A 21,851-nucleotide genomic window follows, 5' to 3' on the forward strand; every position below is an offset into this window, starting at 1 on the left:
ATCACTGTCCAAAATTGAAATGTGATTCAATATGTAATGAGCCCTTTGCCTCCAATGGTCCCGGGGGCCCAGGAAACACTGGAGCGTCTAGGTATTCCCTGGCACTCAGCCAAAGTCCCACGGCCCTCCTCTCCCCCTTTCCACCAGCAACCCCAAGCTCCCAAGGGCCCACTCCTAGCTCCCAAGGGATATGGAGCTAGACCTGCACTTGCTCCTCTCGGCAGCTCCTCAGAGGAACCCAGGGCCACATTCTCAGAGGACACATTAAGGCTCAGAGAAAGTCCCAGCTCGCGACCTGTGGAGGACTGCTCGTCTCTGCAAGGGCTTCTGTCTTTATAGTGTCAGGAGAGGGAAGGGTCCCGAGAGATGAACCACTCCTGTCAGTGGGTCTTAAATTGAATGGGAGGTGGGTTACCCTTTGGGAATCTGATGAAGGTCATGGTCCTGCCTCCAGAGAAATGCACGTCCGTTCATACCGAGGGGTCCGCAGTCACTGGGAGTACCGGAAGTGCAGCCTGGGCTCTGAGCGCTTTCAGAGCCGCTGATCGAAAACACCCTGGTTTTAGTTGTTGTGAGGCTGAGGTCAGAGAGTTTGAGGATGGGCTCAGATTAACTCCGTGAGTCTCAGGCCTCCTTCTCTAGAGCGGTAACCTTCGCTTTGTATGTCTGAACTTTCACTGTGTAGCTTGGTTCTTACAGGCTCTCATTTCAACCATGAAAGCAAACTAAAATTCCTAAACCATGATTTGGGGTTATTATTAGTATTATTTCTTGTATCTTTTTCTTATGAGCTACTTTTTATTGTGGTAATATATATATAACATTTACCATTTTAACCATTTAAAAAATTAATTTATTTATTTTTGGTTGCACTGGGTCTTCTCTAGTTGCAGCGAGTGGGGGCTACTCTTCGTTGCGGAGTGCGGGCTTCTCATTGCGGTGGCTTCTCTTGCTGTGGAGCACAGGCTCTAGGCACGCGGGCTTCAGTAGTTGTGGTGCACGGGCTTAGTTGCTCCGTGGCATGTGGGATCTTCCGAGACCAGGGCTCGAACCCGTGTTCCCTGCATTGGCAGGCGGATTCTTAACCACTGTGCCACCAGGGAAGTCCCCATTTTAACCATTTTTAAGTGTACAGTTCAATGGCATTAAGTACATTCCCACTGTGCAACCATCAACACTAGCCATCTCGAGAACTTTTTCATCTTCCCCACCTCAAACTCTGTCCCCGTTAAACGACAACTCTCTCTTCCTCCCCACAGCCTTCAAATCTTGGTGGGTCATTCATTTTCTTTCAAGCTTTCATGCTGCCAAACAATGGCTTGACATGGGTGAAACGGTCACCATTTTCTTTCCTGGATCTGAACGAGTGAATCTGTTCCATCAAGAGGACTGTGCCCTGAAGACCACAGAGATGCTGTGACATCATGAAGCTGTGCTCTGGACCACTGCCTGCTCCCGCTTCTGGATTCGTTGTTCCCACTCGGCACTGACAGCTTGTAATACCTCACACATTGATCAGGACAGGAACAAACTGATCCTGCTGCTTGATTTTGAACCAAGACAATTTAACTTGTACTTCTTCACTTTGGTGGTGATAACTTCCTCATGAGACGGTCGAGTTGGTGTCCTGTGCTCAGTGCCAGCTGTCCTGGCCAAACCCTCAGTCTGGCTGGTTCAGCATTTGATGCTTGGACTTTTGTGTTCTAGGTTTATTTGGGGGCAGAGCTGTGCGTTTTCTAAGAGAAGCAGGATCATGGAACTAATGAAAGTGAGGATTTATGGAAAGAAGTTGAACCCCTGCTGTTAATCAGAGTAAGAAAAGTTCAAGCAAACCAGAGAGGTTGCTGTTTTGAGCCCGTGGGGTTCTACCTTCCAATTTTCCGTCATTTTTTCAGAAGAGGAAACTGGGGCTCAGAAAGATTAAGTAACTTGTCCAAGGCTCTGTAGTATTGGTGGTGTGTCACCTGTTTGAGGGCTGTGGCCTATAAGACACAGTGTTCCCATGCCATGCACACTTTGGGAGCTCTAGCAAGGGAGTGGAATGATTAGTGATTGCAGCACAACCCACCATCTGCGCCAGACTCATGTGTGGAGCTCAAAGTTTAGGTATTTTGCTGCTTGTGGTTGGCATCAAATCAAGCATTGGTAGAAAGGGTAAAAAACGATCTCTGTGCTTTCGTTACTCAAGCGACCAACAATACATTGCTTTTTGTGGAAGGTGGGCGGAGCTAAGGCCTGTACCCAAGGAAACATGTCACACGTGGGTCTCCTGGCACTGCTTTGATGGATGTGGGTGGATGTAATGAGAAGCAGGGCCAGTTTTTTTGTTTTATTTTGTTTTGTTTTAAATTATGGGAATGTTATTTTATTCAGAACCCTGACCAAACAGGATTTCCACTTAGCCAAAAAAACACTGAAATTTTCTGATATGTTCCATTATTCAGAAGATATACACACACACACACACACACACACATATATATATATATGATGTGCATGATATAACAGACAAAAACAGTGTGATTCTAATTAAAAGATATATATGATTAGGAAAAAGATTAGAAAGAAATATATCAAAACCTGAATAATGATTCTCTCTCCAGGTGATTAACATTAAAATAATACTTTTCTCTTTTCAATCTCCTTTAATAATAACCATGATTACCATAATAATCAGAAACAGAAATGTAAACTCAAAAGTTATACAGGGATTTAAAATTATTTTTTTCCAATTCCTCTTTCTTTCCTCTATTTGTTTTTACAATGAATTGATATTTAGTAAATTCACAGGGTTCTGCAACTACCACCACCATCTAATTCTAGAACATTTCCAACACCCCAAAAAGAAACCTCGGGCCCATTTGTACTAACTCTTCATACCTACTTCCAGTACTAGGCAACCACTAATCTACGTTCTTTTTCTATAGATTTGTGTTTTCTGGACATTTCTATAAATGGCATCATACAACATGGCCTTTTGTGTCTGGCTTCTTTCACTTAGCATGGTGTTTTTGAGGTTCATCCGTGTTAGAGCAAGAATCAGTACTTCACTCCTTTCTATAGCTGAATATTCCATTCAGCTGATGGACCAGATTTTGTTTATCCATTCAGTAGGTAATGTACATTTGGGTTGTTTCTACTTTTTGTCTGTTAGGAATAATGCTGCTATGAACATGTGCATACAAGGGACCAGATTTTCACATGCTACAATGTCCCTAGACTAGTAAGATAAGACCCCAGTGCATCTATCTCCTCAAGAGAGTCCCCTTAGAAGAATAGGGTCCCTGGTCTTTCCACCTTTGGCTGGGCTGGCTTCATATGCAGAGAAGGTTGAATTTCAGCAAGAACTTTCAGAAGCTAGCTCTGAGAAGTGAAGGAAGGGAGTAAATTTTTCTAGTCACTGGGCCTAGAGGCGTGTGGCATGTGTCTTACCTCGCGCGTCATGAATTTTGTATGGGGAATAGTGTGCACAGGGAGGTTGCCTGCTTGAAGAATAAAATGCAGGAAGAGAAAGTGAGAGGAGGGAAAGACAGGAAGCTCATTTCTGAGCCCCACGGGCTCTGGGCATCAGGACTGTTCTCCGTCATCATCCTATTATAATAGGTACCTGGCACCTACCTACCTGGTAGATTTTTTTGAGTGTGTGTGGTGAAGGAAAATGCAGGGTTTATCAGAAATTGCCACACAAGGAGAATGGTGGCTCATGCTCAGAAAGCCTAAACTCCCCTGGTTGAGTTTTGAATTAATTTAGGTTGATTTGAAAAAGCTAAGGATGTGTTGCTCTTCCCATGCATGTAATCATATGTGTTTTTATTTCCATACGTTTCCTTCCATTCTGAGAAAGTGTCCTCCTTTCCCCCACCTAGGGCAGAAACAAGGGTGTGTGTGGGATGGGGTCTGTGGAACTGGGGCTCAGAGTAGGGAGTCCACACCAGGAACAAGGAGGGAGGCCTCAGCTGGGTGCCTCAGGAGAGCCTGAGGCCTAAACTCTGGGAGGGAAATCAGGAGGATGGTCCAATTCATGAGGAACCACAGTTCAGATGTGGCCCCTGACTGAAGGCTGGGCACCCCTGCGAGATTCTGAGGCTTGTCTGTCAGGGCAGAATGCTCGGGTGGGGCAAGCTACTCCCTGCAAGTTCCTTCCGCATTTCTGGGCATCTGTTGAACCTTTGCTAAGCAGCTGTGAGCAAATAAATGTCACACTTCTTATTTCATGTGAACAGGGCTCTAAGCTATCTTTACCTTTGCTCAGAAATGTGAGTGAACCAGGATTCTTCTCTGTATGGTCCCCCTTTGTATTGCTTAGTTCATCCCTGTGTCCTATTTACTATGGTTTGCAGGATCAGTATTTTACAGTTGTTTTTTTTTTTTTTTTTTGGCATGTGCCCTGTAAGCCAAGAATCTCGTCGCATTTTAATTCATAAGCATTTTTTTATTGCTTTGTTAATAGAGATCTTACCGATCTCATTTTATATTTTGAAAACATTTAATAGTAAACCAACCAAAAACCTGGTAGAAAATAGATTTGCAAACTACAGTGCCAGGTTTCCATGGGTGATACTCGATGTAGAGCTGAGGCAATTATTCACATAATTCAGACTCAAAAATTCTTTTGGAGGAGAAATAATCTGAAATCTGAACTGTTTAAAAAAAATTCCACCTTTTGTTTTTTTTTTGTTTCCGTTTTACAGACTTTAAAGAAAAGGCCAAAGTAGGGGAATAGTTGATTTGGAGGCCATGTTTAAACATGACAGTTTTATTTTATTCATTCAGCCAGTAATTATATTTATTGGGGCTCTTCCCTGTGTCTTACTGGATATGCACAAGAATCAACCGTACAGGGTGCCTGTTCTTGAAATGTTAGCAGTGTGGCAGGCACAGATATGTAAACAGATGCAGGATAGCGCTTTAAGTGTGGGAAGAGACGTGAGGATAAAATGTCACGGGAGCTTGCGGCATGGAATAATTAACTGTCTGGGGACAGTTCCAAAGGCTCCATGAAGATGTGGCTTAGAAGCGAGAATACTTTGTGTAGCTGGAGAAGGTTGTTCTAGACAGAGGGAATCGTGTGGCTATTTTGTGGGAATAAGTTTTCGTAGACTTTTAAGCAGGATGCTGGCTTTGATAAGAGCAGGGTATGCTGGAGGCAGGGAAAGGAGAGGGCTTGAGTGAGGAGAGAGGGCACAGCTGGGCGGCCAGTGCAGTAATGTGGACTGACGATGGAGGATGAGGTGAGGGCAGCCAGGATGCAAGAGCAGAGGCTGGATTCAGGAGGCTGGATAGACAGTGAGAGCTGGACTGGGAGCGATGGGGCAGGAGCCTCAGTGAGGATGGGGTTCCAGCTTGGGGACCGTGCAGGTGGTGATGCTATTACCCAAGCTGGGGAAGAGGGAATACCAAGGAGTACAAGCTAAGAGACCCCTCGGCAGGATGAACTGAGCTGGCACAGATGGGCACTGCAGATGGTATTTTAATGCCCAAGCCAGCTTTTTTCCCCAAAAACGTTTAAAAACATTATGTTTCAGATGGTTGATTTGGCTGGTCAACATGGAAATGTCCTGCTGTCAGGTAGATGAAGGGTGGCTTAAGTCTCCCCATTCAGACAGAAGCAAGCTCTATGAATTGATGCCCATGTCGAAGGCAGCATTTTCTGGCTAATTCTCTGATTTAGAGCCCTACTCCGAGTGGAGGGCTCTGCAGCCCGTCCCTTCTCTAGAAAAATGCTCAGACCACCATAAGGGTGGTCGTCAGATGGCATGTCATAGTTTGCTTCAGACACTAATGATTCTGCAATGATAAGTTTAGAGAAGTTTAGAAAAATCAGTCCATAACTCAGCTCAAGTGGGTTGACTTAAATATTTAAGTTTTACAATATTAAAGTGCTTACAAAGCACCAGCAATTTTGCATTCGTGATTTCCCATCCTTGTAATAACTCAGCAGGGCAGGTGGTGTTATCCTCACTCTGCAGGTGGGGAAACAGGCTGAGAGGGCCTAAGTCTCATACTGAGGGTGGCACAGCGAAGTTGGGGAGCTGGCCCATTCCGAGGGTTAGCAGGGCACCAGGCCCCAGTCTCTCTGTGGAGTGTACTTGCTGCCTACAGATGGCTCTGATCACAGCCTTTCTATTACCAGATCTCAAGAGTTCTTTCATCGGGCCATTTTGTCAGTGACAAAATTGTAGCTAGTATTTTCAACGTGATTGATATTCTACTGGTACTTGAAATAACGAGGAATGATGGCTGGGCCTTCAATTTATTTTTCTTCCTCAGTTACTATAACAGCTGAGGTAAGGGGTGTTAAACTGGCTTAATTGGGTTGCCATCATAACTAATGGCTTGATTTTATCCAAACTAGCATCTTTTAAGTAGAATTAATCTAAATAATTTTACTACATCCCCTAAGCAGTCTTGGTTGATCTACACAAAGAGGCATCTTTTTGAAGTTCAGATCCCTGTCATCCCCAGTCTGGGGGCCATTGTTATCCTGTAGTTCAGCAGTCATTTCACTATGGGGCCGAATAACTTTTTTTCTCTTTTAATCAATTTAAAAGTATTTTGCACAATATTTCAATTTAGAATCAGTTTGCATTATCAGAACGTCTATTATATAGGAGACGGAGGGAAAAGACAGGTTAGGACCTGATATATCTTAGCTTATGAAAAATTATTATCTTAGTCTATTCCATTTTAGTTTTACAGCTGTTATGCTTGGTTCTCTATCTGGGTCTTCTTGGTAACCCACAGCACATTTTTCACCGACAGACTCAAACGTACTTTATACAAGTTGCTAAGTTATGAAAACATGCTGCTGAATTTAGTGATAATTGGGCTTGTTTTTATGCTATCATTCCCTTATTCTTTTAAGTGAAAATAGATGGGGATGTGATACTTGATAATCACATAAAGGCTTCTTATGGATGCTAGAGACAGTACGCGTTTCCTGGTTCAAACTATTTCGTATGCACCAAGCCTTAGTAAGAACGAAGAGGGATAATTTTTTTCTTTTTTCTTTAAACTCTCTGCATAGCCTGGGTGCTGGGAGCAAGGGCACATGAACTTCCTGAAGCAAATATCTGTCTTTGGCAGTTGGAGTCACAATTTAGAACTTCTCTGAGGGCATAAGAGCCATTCAATAACAATCATGGAACGCTGAACCCTATACAATTTCAGAACAGGAGGAGGAGTGAAAGATGAGGTTACAGGTGAGAAGGGGGTAGGAAGACCAGCCTGATAGAATCCTGAGCAGAAGGCAGTAAGCCAAGAAGCACCAGCTGGCTATGCCTTTCTGCCCATGACAATCTCCAGTGGGATTCCAGAACTCTTACAAGAAACTGCTTGTGGCAGTTTTTGGCCCACATAAGACAGTGAGACTAACTTGACCTTTCTGGCGATTACCTGAGCAGCAACGATAATCACACTGGGATTTGACCGGTGTTACTTGCTGCTGCTTTGCCCCCCTGTCAGCACATCCCCAAAGGGATGCCACCTGACTGCATTTCTGAATGTCGTCTCTCCATCTTGGTATTTTCCTTAACAGTCTTTATTTTTTTTCCCCTTTCTTAACACATGCCAGAAATTCTGTGTTCGTTTAAGTCTTTAATGAAGGAGTTCCTGTACTCTGAAGGCACTAATCTGGACCACATAAGGTAAGTGATGATATTTGTTTCTAAAGGTAAACTGCTCGCCAACACGGAAGGTCACACCATATTGATCTGTAGGATGAAAGGCTTTACTGTGTCAATCATTCAAGCACAGCCATTTCTGCTTTAGCAAAACAAAAGCATTTCGCTTATAATAAAACAATGTTGTTAGGTAATTTATAGCTCATTAAAACCGATAACAGTCTACGAAAAGTGCCTTGTACATCCTTGAGTGTCCTGTGGGTTACAACCTAGCCTCTATCTGTAGGGAGTGATTAGTGTCTTTCCCTCCCCGAATCATCCACAACCCGGGCATGATCAATATCATCGTGAAGCGCGATTCTGGAATCTATATAGACTTGCTTTGGGGCCCCCCACAAGCAAACAGGTCCAAAGAATTTTTAATTTCTATTAACTCAGAACAGATTTCCAGCCCTGTACCTGACTATCTGTTTACATTCCTCCATTCTGATATCACAGTTTCTAGTCTCTAAGAGGTGCCTAAAAAGTATATTCTCTTTCTGTGCTGCCTTACCATTGTCCTGAACTGAATAAGCAGAGCTGTGTGTAGGAGTTATGATGGGGTCACTTCGCTTTTTGCCAAGTGTTACAGGGACTGCAGAGCGCATGCTTCACCTCGTTCTCTCTGCAGACATCCTGTCATTCACCCCTCCAGGAAGTTTTGCCACCCGCCCCCCCAACACCCCCCAGCAGCTGGGGATTGTCCTTCCTTAGATGACAAGATGCTGAGAGTCTAGCTTTAGGGTAACAGATACTTAGAGAGCACATGAATGGTCACAGACTCCTGGGGAAGGCACAGTGGACCAGGGACACGCTCTCTGTGTAGCCATATATATTTTTTTTCTTAAGTTGTATTGGAATACAGAAACTTTCATGTTTCCACAAATACACAGCTTGAAGAAATTTCACAATCTGAACACACCCCTGTAGTTAGCCCAGTATATACAAGATCAAGAAGCTCCTCCACAGTTCCTTAAAACGCTAAAAACAGAGCTCCTGTATGATCCTGCAATCCCACTCCTGGGCATATATCTGGAGAAAACCATAATTCAAAAAGACACATGGCACCCCAATGTTCATTGCAGCACTATTTACAGTGGCCAGGACATGGAAGCAACCTAAATGTCCGTCAACAGATGAATGGATAAAGAAGATGTGGTACATATTTACAATGGAGTATTACTCAGCCATAAAAGGAATGAAATAATGCCATTTGCAGCAACATGGATGGACCTAGAGATTATCATACTAAGTGAAGTCAGACAGAGAAGACAAACTTCATATGATATCATTCATATGTGGAATCTAATTTTTAAAAATGATACAAATGAACTTATTTACAAAACAGAAAGAGGCTTACAGCCAAAAATAATAAATAAATAAATAAATAAATATCTGCAAGCCTCAACTGTAACAAACTTATGGTTATGAAAGGGGAAAGCAAGGGGAGGGATAAATGAGGAGCTTGGGATTAACATACAGACACTATCATATATGAAACACATAAACAACAAGGAGTTACTATATAACACAGGGAACTACACTTAATATTTTGAAATGACCTATAAGGGAAAAGAATCTGAAAAATAATACATATATTCTTTTATAGCTATATATATAGTTACTTACAACATTGTATATCAACTATACTTCAATAAAAAAAAAAGAGCCCTTCCACAATGTAATCTGGAAGCATGGATTAGTTTCGCCTGTTTGACCTTCATATAAATGGAATCATTCCATATGTGATCTTCTGCCTCAGCCTGCTTTTTGCTCAATGTTATGTTTGCAGGATTCATTCATGTTGCTGTGAATAGCTGCACATCATTCATTCTCAGCGCTGTATAGACCCCATTGTGTGAATGTTCCACCATTTATTTATTCTACTTTTGTTGGGCATTTGGATAGTTTCCAGTTTTGAGCTATCATGAATAGCGCTGTTATTTACATTCTGGCATAGGTTCTGGTGAACAGATACACACATTTCCGTTGGATGTAGAGCTAGGCATGTAATTCCTGGACCATAGGGGATGCATATGTTCACCCTTAGTTGATAGTTGCAGTTTCCAGAGTGGTTGTACCAGTTTACACTTCTCGCAGCTGGATATGAGAGTTCTAATGATTTCATATCCTTGCCAACACTTGGCATTTTCCATCTTTTCAGTTCAGTCATTTTGAAGGTGTGCTGAGTACTAAATTTCATTGCATTTCCTCGATCAATTTGTATTTTAGTTTGTATTTGGATAGTTTAATTTTTATTTCCTTGATGAATGAAGTTGAGCATCTCGTCGTATGTTTATTGGCATTTGTATATCCTCTGCTGTGAACACCTGTTCAAGTCCCTTACCCATTCCTCTTTGAGTGGTGCCTTTTGCATATAGATTGTAGGATTCCTTTATAATATAAATACCTCCTACTTTGTGGGTGACCTTTTTACATTCTTGATGGTGTAATCTGATGAACTGAAGTTCTTAATTTTAATATAATCTATCATTTTTTCCCTTTTGTCATTAGTACTTTTGTGTCCTGTTTAAAAAACTTTGCCTATGCCAAGGACATCAATACGTTCTAATGTTTTTCTCTAAAAGATGTATTATTTTACCTTCCATATTTTGACCTGTAACATATTTAGAATTGGTTATTATATATGGTATAAGAGAGGGGTCAGGATAATTCTTTTCATGTGTGTCCCATTAACCCAGCACTATTTATTGAAAAGACCATGCTTTCTCATCTGCACTACCATGTTGTCCTTGTCATAACCAGGGACTGTATATGTGTGGATCTGTTTCTGAACTCTCTATTCTATTTCATTGGTCAGTTTTTTCTATCTTTGAGCAAACACCACACAGTTTGAATTATTATAGTTTTCTTCTTTTAAAAAATTAATTAATTAATTAATTAATTAATTAATTATTGGCTGTGTTGGGTCTTTGTTGTTGCACGCAGGCTTTCTCTAGTTGCGGCAACCGGGGGCTGCTCTTCGTTGCGGTGTGCAGGCTTCTCATTGCAGTGGCTTCTCTCGTTGCGGAGCATGGGCTCTAGGCGTGTGAGCTTCAGTAGTTGTGGCGCACGGGCTTAGTTGCTCTGCGGCATGCGGGATCTTCCCGGACCGGGGCTTTAAACCGTGTCCCCTGCACTGCAGGCGGATTCTTAACCACTGCAGCACCAGGCAAGTCCCTGAATTATTACAGTTTTCTAATAGGTCTGGATATATGGTAGTGTCAGTCTTCCAACTTATTCTTCAGGATTTCCTTGGCTATTTTTAGCCCCTTGTATTTCCATATGAATTTTATAATCTGTTTCTTCCCCTTCTTCTCAAAACAAAAACCTGGGATATTTGCTTGGTATTGCATTGAATCCTTTAGGTCCACTTGGAGAGAACTGACATTTTAATAGCATTGAGTCTCCTAATCCACGGATATAGTATAGGTCTCTATTTACACAGCATTAAAAACTCTTAGTAGTGTTTTGTAGTTTTCAATATAGTCTTTGTGCTGTGTCCTCACGTGGTGAAGGAAGTCTCTGGTATCTCTTCTATAAGGGAATTAATCCCATTCATGAAGGCTTCCATCCCCATGAACCTCCCAAAGGCCCTACCTCCAAATGTCAGCACACTGGGGATTAGATTTCAACATGTGAATTTTGGGGGGGACACAAACATTCAGTCTATAGCATCAGCCATCCCATCCTCCAATCCCTCACACCTTCAAAATCTGGCAAATGTCTTAAAAGAGAGAATGGCTGTGTGTTTAAGGTAAGTTTCTTGCTTTGTTAGGTCTTTGTTTCAGTGAGACCCCAGGAGATTTTATTCTGCCCTTTAAAAGGCATTTATCTATAACCACGTGCTTAAGAGCCCTCAAGTTTTCACTTTGTCACACCAGCCACATGACCGTTACAAGTGTTTCTCATTTATTTCTTTCCATCCTGGGCCCTGCCTGGGTCAGGCCTGATCCTCACCCAGAATCTAAAATAGCCCCTGAGAGAAAAAAGTGGCTGGTGGCCCTACACTCTTTTTAGAATGGTTCTTTCTTCTTTCCTATTTTAGTTTTTAGTTGAGTTAGGCTTCATTGCTTCTGCAGCTCTCTGATGCCTTTACAATTAAGATTTTTGTAATCTATCCAGATTTTTCTAGTTTTTGCAGTGGGGACATTGGTCTACTACATCCTACCATAAAGTTCCCATGGCCATATATTTTATTGACATGTTTTGGCATAAATTCCTGAGTGACTCCTTGTTTGGAGAAAATCAATTTATTTTGCTTTAGCTTTCCTCGTGTTGTATGACAAAAATTCCTTATTCTTTCATTCCATCAAACACATTGAATTTCTATAAAATGAATAAAAGCAAATGCTTACTTTGTATAACACTGAGCCATCAGTTAGTACTATTAACTTTGGCCTAACAGCACATACTGTTGGTTTTTCCTGGTTAACCATAATATCTAGAGATAAGTTTTCAGTGAGTGACAAAAACGAGCCTTTAAACAAAAGTTACTCTGATTTATGAGGTCTTTGAAAATTTATTCTCTTTTTGCGCTAAGTCTTTTGAGCCTTATTCAAGATTATCACCTCTAATGATGGTTCTACATAGTAATGCCAATTTGTTTTTTATTTATCATTCCATCTTCAGGGACATTTCTATCCTTTGGAAACATCTGTGACACAAGATTTGAATTTCCTTGTCCGATATTAGTATTAACAGAGTCAGATAAGAAATAGATTTCAAACTGCATTATTTCTTGAAGACCATTCTCGGCTGTATTCTTTCCTGTCTATAACCCCACTGGGGCGGTACTGACATTTATTGAACACTTAATATTGCTTCTGATGGAGCGTGTAGAGGGCACAGCACTTCATTTTCTCACGACAACCTCATAAGTAGAAATTATCTTCCTCATTTTATAGAAGTATTATAGAAACTGAGCCTCAGAATCTATAAGCAGCTTGCCCAGTCACACCTGGAGAGAAGACTCCTGTTTCCGGCAAAAATTAAAGTGTATTTCATTTCTAGTTTTTTTGATGAATAATTGCATAAAATATTTTATAAGGCAATGATAACTAAACTATTTGCTGGGTTTCAAACTTCCTTCATGATGTTCTTAGCTGAGAATTTTCTCTACAAATACAGATACTTTTACGTAGTACAGAACTCTGAAATCATTACTTTAGCTGATCTGTAATTGATACTTTTTGTTTGAAAAGCATTTTAAAATTCTTGGCTTTTTGTCCTCCACTGTTGATGCCCTTAGCACTCTGGTCTAGACCTATTCCTTCCACAAAACTTATCTGTTCTGATGGCGACAATCTCTTGCATTGTGACTCCCTGAGTAAAACCTCCTGGCCTCTATTTCAGGCCCCCGTTGCAGTGTCTCATGGGATCATCTCAACATCCACCCCATAAGGACAACATGGGAACAATCCTTTGAAACCAGTTCCATTTCTATTAATAGACTAGATTTCTCACTAGAAATCTTCGTATTACTATTCTCTCTTTCACATTGAGTATGGGTTGTTTTCAAAGCCTTGTTTTTTCCATCCAGATGTTTTCTAGATTCATCCTTTCTAGTTTGTTTCTGTTGCCAACAGGCATACCTTGACCCCTTCAACTAAGATACCTGCTATGTCTTACAACGTTTCCCAGCTCCAGACTCACTCCACCCAAACGACTTCCACTGCTTCTCTTACCTTGATTTCTGCACAGCTTTCTAATGCCTCCTTGCCTCATGTCTCATCATGATCTGACTGATTTTCTACACCGCCACGGGGGTTATCTTTCTAAAGTACAGCGTTTATTCTCGAGGAGTTTGGTAACCAAGTCAAACTCTTCGGCATAGCATATGGAGCTTTTCTTCATCTATTTTATGATCTACTCCACATATACATGAGTGCCTGCTCTAAGTCAGGCACTGTGATAGGAGCTGGGCATTCCACACAAGACCTAGTAACCTTATCTCTGCAAATACGGAGCCTCCAGTAATGCCGACCAATGTTGAAGTGTCTCACATAACCACCTTCTTTCAGGCTTCTAGTAGAATGCCTTCCATTTTCTCAACCTATCCTTCGTCACTCGGTTTAGAGAGCCCCTCAACCAAGAAGCTCCCCGTGACCGCCTCTGAGGCTGGATGAGGGGCTCCTCTGGGCTTAGTTCCAGGAGGACAGCTGTGACAGTGAGTGCATTGCCACCTTCTGTTTGTTAGCCTAACTTGCCAAGTAACTCATCAGCTCATGGAGCACACAGACAATGTATTGGTCATCTTTGAGTCTCCAGGACCAAGCACAGTGTCTGGTCCAGCTCTCCGCTGATGAATGTCCATGTGCTAGTTCATCATGTCAGGTTCCTCCTCAAGAACATACGGGATCCTTTGGGTGCCTGCTCTATCAGATGACTTGCCCGGATTTTGAGATGTCTTGAAGATATGACGTTCCCGTATACATCCAGATAGGTTTCTACACATTGACTCACAGTGGATGGAACCCTCTCTTTCCTCCTCTGACCCCCCAGGCCACACCCCCTTTTAACTCTGACTCCTCTGCCCTGTGCCCTCAGGCATCCCGACCTCCTGACCCTGCCATTTATCCAAATCCTGTCTTTCAAGGCCAGACTCAAAGGCTCACTTCACTGTGAAACCTGCTCTGCCTACTGGGTGCCACACTGATCACTCACTTCTTAGACACGTGCTCTCCTACTTGGTTTTGTGTAAGTACCCAGCCTCTGAGAATTCTTAGTTCACCCGTTATCGGGTATTGAAGGCACATACAAAGAACCCTATAAAAATATTCATTATGATATATATACAGGACTCAAAACCAAATCTTCAGCTATGAACAGCTGACTTTTAGGAATTACAGGGAGAGCAAAACTTCTTGTGTGATTGACACAGTAGACATCTTAGCTTAACGTACCCGGAAACCGACTCTGATTCCCCCCATCTCAGCCAATGGCAAATCCTGTTAGCTCTGCGTCCGAAATATATAAAGTATCTCCAGAATCTGATCCCTTCTCATCCCCTACTCCATTATCGGTCCAAGCCACCATCTTTCCCAGGTTATCCTCAGTCTCCTAAGAGGTGTCCCTACCTCTGTCCTTGTCTCCTATGTCTGATCTCAACAGAGCAGCAGAATGATCATGGCACTTTGAACTCTACTCAGAACTTGGCTACGGCTTCCCATTTCAACATAAAGTAGAAGCCAAGGGTTGTATCGAGGCCCACGTGACCCTACGTGATCTGCATCCCCTTCCCCTTCACGTACCGCTGCCCCCCTCTGCTCCAGCCCACAGCCTCCTTGCTCTTCCCTTAGATTGCTTCAGGGGTGCCAACCCCACTTTTTTCATGTTTTTACTCAATGTCACTTCCTCAGTGAGCCTCTCAGGGATGTCTGGTTCAAACTGTAGCATCCTTTCATTTGCTATCTCTTTTTCCTGTTTCATACATAAATAGTATACTTTCTTTTTTTTCTGAATAGTATGTATTTTACTCAATTTCCTTTCGTTCTCCATGACTGTGTCAGCTGCACGGGGACAGTGATTTTTGTTTGTTCACGACTGTATCCCCAGTGTCTGGAACAGAGTCTGAGTTGTGGATATTGCATTATTAGCTTTTGAACAAACAGCGATTGTTCTGCGCTTATGAAGCTACCAGCTGAGGGGACCTGATGTCTTTCCATGGTGCATATCATAAAAGGAAAAAAGCTGAGGGAACAATTCAATTGTCAGGGTCGGTGATGTCCTCTGGGACTTCCTTTCAACTTGCATTAGGTAAAAATAACCCTCCTTGTAGATGAGAACATGACACCAAGATGAAGGACATCAATGTGGCTTCCTAGCCTTGGCACCTACTTGAGACGGAGCACAGTGAGCTCACTGCTCTGACCCCTAACTAGACAAAGACCCAGGAATTCCAGGACTTGGGGATTTTACTGACTCACGTGTGTTTACACATTTGCTTTCCCTGCCCCCCCACGCTTAATTCTTCCCAAGCACACCTTTAGGTATATCAGAAGAAATGTAAAAATGTAAAAATATATTTATAACTGAAAAGTATTCACTTATTGGCATTTAAAAAATTACTCACCACTGTCGATTGCCAGGAAGAGGGCAGTGTATACGCTGTTATGGACAAATGGGGACTCGCGGTCCAGCACAGCAGTGGTGTCAACAGTCCCGTTGATGGGGTTGATATTCAGCCAGCCTGCCGGGTCCTTGTAAACAGAATACCTGAAAAAAAAAAAATCCCCAAACGACGTCAGATTACATTCAAAATAGATTCAAGAAATGTTCAAGGAGTACTGGGCACAAGCTCCCAGGTTAGCTGCCAGATAATTCTTAATATAAATCCAAAAACATCATTATAGCACAGTTGTTCATTCAGAAAGTAATGACTGACCATTAACTCTGGGCCTTTTCTGCTTTAAATATTTTGTACATGCACCTCCTTTATTCCTCATGACAAGCCTGGGTGGAAGGAGCTCTTATCTGCCCAGCTCTCATAGAGGCAGAGTTCATAGCCTGTCTCCTGAGTCCAAGTCCAGTTTTTTTGTTTGTTTGTTTTTGTTTTTACACCTTGGATGCATCTGGTATGCAGACTAGGCAGGAGAAGCACTGTCATGAAGGTACAGGCAAGGCACATGGACGCTTGGAGGAAGAAGTAATTATCTCTGATGGAGGGTAACCCTGGGGTCCTCACAGAGGATGCAGTATCTGAACTAAGACAGAAAGAATGGGGGGATATTGTCAGAGAATGAGAGGACAGACACGTCAGGAAAAGAGAAGAATATGAATTAACATATGGAACAGAGATATCACTAAAAATGTAAGTTCCACAAGCACAAGGGTATCTGTTCACTGTTCTGACCCCAGCTCCTAGAACATTACTTAGCACATATACAACACTCAATAGGTAGCTGCTGAGTGAACGTTTAGGGACCACAAGGTAGATGGTTGTGGTTGGAAAATAGCTTCTCTAGGGGAAACTGAAAGAAAACAAATTTGGAGAGACAAATTATAAAGAACCTGAACCACTGTAGTACGGGGTTTGGATTCTGGATAACGGAAACCATCAAAGAATTTTAAAACGTTCTTCTTATTTTTGAGGTTGTTGTAAAAGTAATACATGCTCGTTGTAAGAAGTTCAAACAATATAAATGTACATTAAGAAATGAAAGTCTTATATATCAGGGAGACTGACTGAACATGACCCAGATTTCTTTGAACTGGGTGGCTTGGTATATGTGGGACTGTCCCAGTGACACCTTGCTAGTGCTCCAGCCACGTTAGTACTTAAGCCAGAAAGATGCTTGTTGGTGTTTTTGCCATTCCGTACCCACCAATGTTTGGAATTCATGTCCCTGAAGAGACATGAGAACTGTCAGTTCATCAGTCTTATATAGATGCCTGAAGTTGACCATCTCTGCCTTATACTGCCAGCTTTGGTTCTAAGAATGTTTAAAACTGGATTTAACCAACAAGATGGCAAATCTCCGAACGAAGAGTTTGGGGCAGATTACCATCCCAGTCTTCACAGTGGAAAAGATGTCTACGTCCTAATCTCAGGAACCTGGGATGTTACCCTACATGGTAAGAACTTTGCAGGTCTAATTAAGGATCTTGAGGTGGGGAGATTTTTTTTGGATTATTGGGAGAGAAAGGGGCTAAATGGCAACCACAGGTGTCCTTATCAGAGGGAAACAGAGATTTGAGACACACAGAAGAGAAGGCCATGTGACCATAGAGGCAGAGACTGGAGTGATGCAGCCACCTGAAGCTGCAAGAGATAAGGAAGGGTTCTCCCCTAGAGCCTTTAGAGGGAGGATGGCTCTGCTGACGCCTTGATTTTGGCCCAGTGAGACTGATTTTGGATTTCTGGCCTCCAGAAGAATAAATTTCTAGCCACCAAGTTTGTAGTAATTTGTTACAGTGGCAATAGGAAATTAACACAGTAAATATAATATCCCCACTTACAGATGAGGAAACTAAGGCACAAACCACACAGATCCTAGGATTGTAAAGTCTGGACATGTGCCCAGGTGGTCCGACCCCAGAGCCCATGTTCTAAACCCCCATGCTAAGCCTCTTCTCAGCAGAAGATACGCCCTGAATTTTGAGAAAAAGTTAGCTCTGAGGATAGAATCAGGGCTCCTCTAAGTGTAATGGGTCAGATTATTCATGTGTAGGAGAGACCAAGGGGCCATCCACAAATGTGTGGCCAAGGAGACAGGGATCCACCAAGGTTCCTCGTCACTGACTTGGAGGTAATCTTGGACGGTTGCAGCGTGACTGTCTCCTGAGGGAGGCTGTGGTCACTGAAAGGAGGGGTGGTCAGCTGGTCCTTGAGAAGGGGACTGAGGAATAAGAAACATGGGCTGAGAACAGGCATCCAAGGAGCCTCCAGGAGCCTCTGGTTGCAACTCAGCTGCCTCACAACAGGCAGCACCGCAGTCGTGTCCCAGCCTCACCACCGGCTAAGGAGACCCTCCACTGGCTCCCAGGCTCTGCTGCAGCCTCAGCACCAACCCCCGGGCTTCTCAGAGGCACTGACAGACCCTCTGACACAGAATTCTCATTTTAATTCACAGAGAGGCACTCCGGTTTATTTCAGCCGCTTGTGAACTTGAGTCACATGAACAGATCCAAGCATCTCTGTGCATACCAATCAAATTCAGTTTTGATACTGAAAGCAGACGGGCCAGACCTGGGGCTGCAGAACACCACCAGGAAGAGGACCTTGCAAATGCTTCCTGGAAGGCATCGGATCCAGTCTTCAGTATTAACAGCCTCCGGGGCACAGCATCTGTTACCGTAGGCACGTCCGTGTGCCCGACACAGAGTGAGGCCAAACAATACCAAAATGTTGGAGTCTGGAGCTGAGAAAGGTTTACTGCAGGGCCATGCAAGGAGACGGGTGTCTCATGCCTTAAAAAGAAATCCAAAATCCCCAAAAGCTTTCAGCGAAGCCCTTTTACAGGAAAGGTGAGGGAGGGGAACGGTTAGCTGTTGCAGACTTCTTGGTGTCGGATCCTTCGTTCCTGAGGTCAGGTCACCGTCGGGTCACGGTGTTCCTGTAAACCTCCACCAAAACAAACGTTACTCTCTGTTCTGACAAGGGCGGGCAAGGTCCCAAGGCTCAACTTTCGCCCTCTGAGGTCCAGGCCCTGGCTGAGGGCAGGGGGCGGTCCCCGCGGCGGCCAGTTACCCTGCCCGGGAGCGTTCGTCCAGCACCCAGGCTGGGTCCTCCCGCCAGTGCCCAGGCCCGGCTGGCAGCGCCCTCAGGGCCAGGTCCCCAGACCCTGCCCGGCCGTCATCAGTGAGGGAGCCAGGCACCCATGACCCAGCCGGCCCTCAGGCTTTTCATTTAACCTGGAGAGAACCATTTGTATGGGATCAACACGAGTACACGTTGTAGCAAATACCAACCAGGCGAATTCCCAGCTCGCGACTATTGCCCTGCTTTGAGAAGAGCCCCAAACAGAGAGGCGGACCTGAAGTAATGATGTGCACTGTCCTCGCAACTTAACCCTGACCTCTGGCCACCTCCTAGGGGGAGACAACTGATCTAAGCTGGGCCAACGGAGAGACTGAACGGAGAGACTGAAGCTGGTTGAAGCTGGTACCTTAACGGCAGTGTCTGTCTACTCCCGCTGCTGAGGCCTCCATGGCCCTCGATCCACGGAGACCGCCGTTGCCATTAGGTCGCGGAGGTGGGGATGCAGGAGTGGGTTGCAGCTTCTTCAAGGCCTGGGCCCGGCCAGTGGGCGGCCGTGGCGAGGGCTCTGGAGCTCTGCAGGACACAGCCACCAGCTCACTGGCCGGCCCTGGGGACAAGGCCGTGATGCGGAAGACCACTGCAAGGCCGACTGTTGGCAGAGTGGGACCTCTAACCGCCACGCGAAAAGTCTCGCGCTAGGTCTCGCGAATAGGACCGTGCGGCCGCTCCTCCCCTATTACACATCCATTTAATAAAATAGTATCAACACAGCAGCATGCAACGCCCAACTGAGCATTTACTAGGCGCTGTTCTAAGAGCTTCCCGTGTCTACTTCCCGTATCTACTTTGTCAGCCTTCACATCAACCCTGTGGGGTCGATAACATTATTCCCATTTTACACATGAGGGAACTGAGAGGATGCTGGATGCTACAGATCTTATAATTGTCTTAATTTTTTCTATTAGTAAATTACAGGCTGCAGATTTCTTAGTTTGAACTTCCGTCATTTTAAACCAACTTGTATATATATAAAAAAAACTTAAGTAGGATGTTTTATTTTTAAAAAATTTAGCACTATGACTTTTTACCAAGGAAAACGATAAATATTGAATATTATTCCAGTGCAAAACCAAACCAAACAAAACCAACAACAACAAAACCCCTCAGGGCGATAAATGCCTTTGCCAAGGTCAACAGCTAGTGTGCAGCAAGGCTGGGATCTGAACTTGGTGCCAGGGCCCTGCCCAATCACACATGTAGTCAGCATGATGGGGGAGTTAAAAGCATAGACTTTGGAGTGAAAAAGACTTGGATTCTGGCTGTGTGACCTGGGGCGAGCTAGTCTCTGTGATTCTGTTTCCTCCTCTGTTAGGTGGGACAATCCCAGTGACCTCAAGGGTGGCTGTGAGGGCAAAGTGAGGCCTGACTCCAAGTGGCTGATGTGTGTGCCGGCGGCCACTGAGTCAGGCCCAGGTGCTCTCTTTTGATGTGATCCACACCGTCCTCAGAATGTTTTGGAAATGTATGACTCAGCGAGCCCTGGGGAAACGAGGTTTTGAAGCTGAAACAGTGATGGGGAACAGATGGAGAGAATGAATGAGGCTAACGGAGGTTTTCCCACACTCCCTTGATGCCTCAATTATCATTTCCATATTTCCTCAAAACAGAAGAAATGTATTACTCATGAGAATGAACTGCTTTAAAAACACCAGCCTTTCACTTCAATAGTAATTTACATGTACACCTGGCAAAATGCTACCTTCTAAGACCCACCTGAAATGTCTCCTCTGGGTCCCCGTGTTTGAGTTCCCCAGTTAGAAGAATTAGTCATGCCTTCCTCTAAATCCTTATAGATTAAAATGCCTTTAAGAGTATCATATGGGCTTCCCTGGTGGCGCAGTGGTTGAGAGTCTGCCTGCCGATGCAGGGGACACGGGTTCGTGCCCCGGTCCAGGAAGATCCCACATGCCACGGAGTGGCTGGGCCCGTGAGCCATGGCCGCTGAGCCTGTGTGTCCGGAGCCTGTGCTCCGCAATGGGAGAGGCCACAGCAGTGAGAGGCCCGCATACCATAAAAAAAAAAAAAAAGAGTATCATATGGGCCCTATAGGTCTGCCACCTTCACCAACTTCTCAATGTCAGGATGAGGTTAAAGTTGGCTATACTACTGCATGCTTACTGTGCCTGGCTTTGTGCTAACCATTCATAGTCAGACCATATTTATTTATGTGGTTCGCAACACCCTGATGAAGTGGTTATCATCACTGTTATAAGGAAGAGACAACCAAGACTCAGAGAGGCTTAGCAACTTGCCCAAAGCAGCACAGCTAAGAAGTAGCCAAGATGGAATTAAACACAGGTGCGCCAGATTCCAGGCTCTGGATCTTAACCAGGATACTGTGTGTTTATGCCCAGGAACAGGCGTTCGTCATTCTGCATCCTCAGGGCTGAGCAGAGCGCCCGAACAGGTGGTCACCCAGTAGATGTTACTGCACCCTTTCTCTTTCAGTTGGAACAATCAAGGAAATGGAAAATGCAAAGAAAAGTGACATTTGTTTCCCATCTTATCAGGTAACAAGTTCACAGTTGATCCAGGAGTGATTTGTGGTGGTTCAACATATTTGAAATCATGAAAAATTTAAATGGATATTTAAATATCCATATTTTATTCCTTGATTAATCAACTCAGAGTTCAGATTATAAATAAAAACTGAATGAAATAATCTAGCTTTCCACATTGGCAAAGAATGCTCTTTGATTCTCCTGTCATTTTTTTGTTTTTTGGGTTTTTCTTTGGTCTTACGCTGCTACAGTTTTGCAGAACAATGAACATGTTTGCTTCTTGAATAAGGAAAAGTTATATTCAGTAAAAAGCTTACAGATGTTAATTGGAAGCTGTCCCCTAAGAACAACGCCCAGTGGTTTAGGCCTGTACCCATCACATTTCCAGTGAAACCATGAGCTTGAGTGGTTTTACAGGATAATATT

General features: G+C 43.7%; 1 protein-coding gene across 1 annotated transcript in view; it reads right to left on the reverse strand.

Moving 5' to 3' along the window:
• CDH13 (cadherin 13) overlaps positions 1-21,851 on the reverse strand; it is a gene marked incomplete at both ends in the record, with an annotated part of 1,025,013 nt that overhangs the window by 11,191 nt on the left and 991,971 nt on the right. The window contains one exon of the mRNA XM_079724018.1: positions 15,736-15,878. Coding sequence (XP_079580144.1) covers positions 15,736-15,878 — 143 coding nt within the window. The remainder of the gene's footprint in view (positions 1-15,735; positions 15,879-21,851) is intronic.

Source organism: Hyperoodon ampullatus, assembly GCF_949752795.1.
Source record: "Hyperoodon ampullatus genome assembly, chromosome: 18".
In the NCBI taxonomy this organism is placed as follows: Eukaryota; Metazoa; Chordata; class Mammalia; order Artiodactyla; family Ziphiidae; genus Hyperoodon; species Hyperoodon ampullatus.